We start from the raw sequence: 4,301 nt of genomic DNA on the forward strand, positions 1-4,301 counted from the left end.
ACTGACCCACAACACCCTGACCCACAACACTGACCCACAACACCCTGACCCACAACACTGACCCACAACACCCTGACCCACAACACTCTGACCCAGCTGATTCCTCTCCCACTGCCTGCTGAAGGAGCTGCTGTGCCAGACAAGGTTCCCACTGCAAAAACACCCAGGGAAAAGCAGAATTCCAAGGCCAGGAGGTGTTTTCCCTGCAGGGAAGGGGGTTCTGGGGGCAGGCAGGGCCCGTTTACCTCCTGGTGCCTGTTGCCCTCCCGGATGTACACGCTGGCCAAGTTGGTGACAATGAATGCCCAGAGCTCCTGATGTGTCGTGAGCTGGGAGGGGCAGAACAACAACAGCACAGTCACATATTCCATGTATTCCAGAGCCTCCCCTGGCATCTGCTCATCCCATAAAACCCCCACATTTTATGCCTGATGTTGCGATGCCATAAAACCCTCCAGGCTGGAAGCACAGGAAAAATTAACAGAGCAGTGAAGCTCAGTACAGGTTATTGCCAGGTTTCCCTTCCGACCTCGCCGTTCCCACACAATTCCAACAGCCCCACTCCCACCTGGAGCATCCACAGGAAAGCCTGGAAGCAGAAATCTCACCCTCAGTGCTGTAGTGAATTGTGCTTCTGCATTGTCCATGCAGTTAACAGAGATGCAGTAGAGGCCCTGGAGGAGAAGAAATGTAAATTATGATCCTCACAGTGAAGAAAGGCACCCCCCAAACCCACAGAAATCCCGGGATATCGCCAGGGAAAAGCAACCAACGAGCCCTGGATCTGCTTGGCTCTGGGAAAAATAAGGAATTCTTACAGAAAGCCCTTTAAAATAAGTTCATTCACGTAAAAAAAGCTTTATTTAGCTGAGGAAACCTTCACAAATGTCACGCAATGCTCAACATTTCCTACGTGACAATTCCCATAAAAAAACATCTCCAGCTGTTTTAAACCTCCTGAATTTACCCCCTTGACTATTTGTGGTACAAAATCCAACACAAATCTTTTTCCAGAAAACCTGTGGATTCCCCATCCCTGGAAGTGTCCAAGGCCAGGCTGGAGCAACCTGGGATAGGGGGAGGTGGGATGGGATGGGATGGGACAGGATGGGATGGGATTTAAGGTCCTTCCAACCCAAACCCACTCCAGGATTCCCCAACACTTATTTCCAAAGGGTTTTAAAAGCCTCTGACAGGTGGGAATCCCACCAGGGTGAGTCCCCACAGGAAAGGATTCCTGCTCCTCCACTCCCTGCCTGCCCTGAGTTCCCGGGGATGAGCAGGAGAGCGGGATCTGGTGCTCCCAGGAGCTCCCAGGGCTAATTCCAGGCACTCACCAGGAGCGTGTGGAGCTGGGCAGCGTGGTTGGAGAAGAGCCTGGGTGACTGCTGGCACAGCTGGCACACCTGGGAGATCTGGGACAAGCACAGGGAGTCACATTTCAGGACACTTTTTCTCCGTTTCCTGCTCCAAATCCATCCCCTCCCCCCCCACGTGTGTCCAGGTTTCAGTGATTATCCCAAGGATCCCAAATCACGCTCCTGGGTAGAAGCTGGAGGCTGGATGTGCCCCCAGCCCAGGGACAGGCACTGCCCCACACCCCAACTGCTTCGGAATGGTTGGCTCCAGCAGCTCCACCACCTGCAAACCAAGTCACAGATCCCTCCTGACAGACCCCAGACCCGAAATTCTGCAGAAAAACTGGGATAATATATTCCAGGGAACGGGCCAGGAGCAACGACCAGTTCTGAACCTCCCTGCTTGGGATGATCCAGCACCTCCCCTAAACACGGGGTGGATGAGCAGGATTTGAAAATGACTGGAAAAATGGGAAAAGGCTCAGCCCTGTCTCGCACCAACCAACACAAACCCTCCCTTGCTCTCCTTCCACTGTGTAGGAGGAAAGGACAGAAAGGTCTGAAAGCTGGGAAATGCTCGGACAAGGAAGGGGAAGGAGCCACTCTGGGAAGGGGAAAGACACCCGAGCCAGGCTGTAAATGCAGCAGGAGGGTGTCAGCTGCACCATCACTGTTCAACTCCAAAGTGTCCTGGAAATACTGCAGAGGAGCCAATCCCACAGCTCCTGAGCTCCCTCCATCCTGGCTGCATCCATCAGTAACTCAGGAGGAATTCCCGCCTGAGCCCAAACATCTCCCCCCAAACTGAAATTCCCACGTTTTAAAGGCCATCCCTGTGTCCATCCCCATCCCAGGGAGTGCTGGAATCCCACCCCATCCCAGGGAGTGCTGGAATCCCACCCCATCCCAGGGAGTGCTGGAATCCCACCCCATCCCAGGGAGTGCTGGAATCCCACCCCATCCCAGGGAGTGCTGGAATCCCACCCCACCCTCACCTCCTGCAGGGCTGTGGCTTTGTGTCCCGTGACCAGCCGGCACATGATGATGTGTTCCAACAAAATCACTTGGAATGAGGACAGGATGGGGCTGCAGTCCAGCACTGGAGAGGGAGGGAAGGGAGCACAGCAAGTGGAGTTACCTCAGGAATTTACAACCCAGTTCACTGAGTCACAGCAAAACCCCCCAAAACTCGATGTTTTAACAGTAAAAATCTTATTAACAATATTATTGCTAACAATAAACAAACTAGTAATTTTTGTACTCAAAGCAATCAGCTAAAAGAATAAGAGTGGAAGCAGTGAAACAAACTGGGAACAAACAGTGGGAACAGTTGTTATTCTCAGTAGTATTTCTGTATTTAAAGCAACCACCCAGCCTTAAAAAAGAACAAAAGTCTCAGACTGGTCTTTGACTGCCCAGGGAGCCAAAAAAAGGCCGTGTTTGGTTTAAATTAGCAACAAATAGTAGAATTTTGCAGCATCAGCTGAATTCCAAGCCTTCTCCTTACTTTTTAGCTTCTCCAGCTGCATGAGGGCTTTGTCTGTGTACTTCTGGGCCTTCTCCAGGTACCCTGCCTGCATGGAATGCATCACTGTCACCTGCAGGGAGACACAGCACGGCTCACTCACCTTCCTCAGCCTCCCAGGAGCACTGGGATGGCATTCCCAGACAAACTGGGCACGTCCCAGTCCCTGGGAGTGTCCAAGGGCAGGCTGGAGCAGCCTGGGACAGCGGGAGGGGTCCCTGCCCGGGCAGGGGGTGGCACTGGATGAGCTTTAAGGTCCTTCCAACCCAAACCGTTCCAGGATTATCTAAAACCTCCTCTGTGCCAAGAGGGAAGGGCTGGCAGTTCCCACGAGGCCTGGGAGTCCCCACAACTGAGCTTTTTTAGCTCACCCTTGCCAACATTTAGGATTTTGAGTCACATCCAAGAAGTGGAACGACCAGTTCCAGAGACCTGGGGTCCAACTGTCACAACACTGGTAAAAACTGAGCCAAGGTGGCTCCTCTTCACACAAATTAACCCACTTTTCTTTGAGTTGGATATTAACAGAGTTTAATTTCAGTTTCTGGGCTTCTTTCCCCCCTTTTCTCACACTGGTGGTGCCAGGGGTGCCGTGGCAGGATCCAGCTGCTGGTGCAGCACGAAGCAGCCAAGATCCACCCCAGCAGTTTCTACCCAACCCCTTGTTAATTAGCAACTAATTAGCGACCAGAGCTCTCACCAGGTAGACCAGCACACACATGTGCTCCTTGGGCAGCCAGTGGAAGAGGTCAGCGGGGTTGCTGGGCAGGATCTCGTCGTCGTGGAGCGTGGAGATGGTCTGGATGCACTGCTGGAGCTGCTTCAGGCAGGGCTTCACGCTCTTCACCTGGCAAGCCACACATTCCAGAGGCACCATTCCGGCTGGGAAAACCTCCCAGGTAACAAATAATACACTCCTCCCCAAGCCAGGGAATTGCTTCGTGCCCAAAGTGTAACAGGGCCCGTTCCAGGGTGAACAACACTCTGCCATTTGTGGGTGAAAACCTGAGCAAAGCGTTCCCCAAAATTACAGTTTTTTGGCTGGTGGGTGTTACCCCCCCAGCAGCACAACGTGGAAGGAAGAGAGGCCAGAGAGCACAAAAACATCCCAGGAAACCTCCCCTCGAGGAAGAAATTCAAGGAGTTTCCCCCCTCGTTTCGCTCGTGACGAAAACCTACAGAAATTCGGGTTTGTTCCCCAAAAACCCCCCCCCAGAGGTGTTTGTGGAGGCAGTGCTGCTCTTCCCAGCGTTCCCCTGGCATCTCCCACCTACCTGCCCAGCATCCAGGTAGAGTGTGACCTGCAGGACCAGGAAGAAGACGCGCAGGGACTCCTTCTGGATGGGGTTGCCCTGCCAGTTCTCACGATCTGCCCGCACAGGGTCAGCAGAGGGTGAACCTCCTGCAGCTTCCGCTCC

The 4,301-nt window shown here is 53.2% G+C and overlaps 1 protein-coding gene across 1 annotated transcript in view; it reads right to left on the bottom strand.

Moving 5' to 3' along the window:
• MAU2 (MAU2 sister chromatid cohesion factor) overlaps window positions 1–4,297 on the bottom strand; it is a gene marked incomplete at its 5' end in the record, with an annotated part of 9,683 nt that extends 5,386 nt beyond the window's left edge. Inside the window, 8 exon segments of the mRNA XM_017839971.1 lie at window positions 246–329; window positions 609–674; window positions 1,338–1,415; window positions 2,354–2,457; window positions 2,866–2,956; window positions 3,584–3,730; window positions 4,158–4,249; window positions 4,252–4,297. Of these exon segments, the coding sequence (XP_017695460.1) occupies window positions 246–329; window positions 609–674; window positions 1,338–1,415; window positions 2,354–2,457; window positions 2,866–2,956; window positions 3,584–3,730; window positions 4,158–4,249; window positions 4,252–4,297 (708 nt within the window).
• Window positions 4,298–4,301: the final 4 nt, after the last annotated feature.

This window comes from Lepidothrix coronata, unplaced genomic scaffold (genome assembly GCF_001604755.1).
Source record: "Lepidothrix coronata isolate B3197 unplaced genomic scaffold, Lepidothrix_coronata-1.0 Scaffold625, whole genome shotgun sequence".
Lineage (NCBI taxonomy): Eukaryota > Metazoa > Chordata > Aves > Passeriformes > Pipridae > Lepidothrix > Lepidothrix coronata.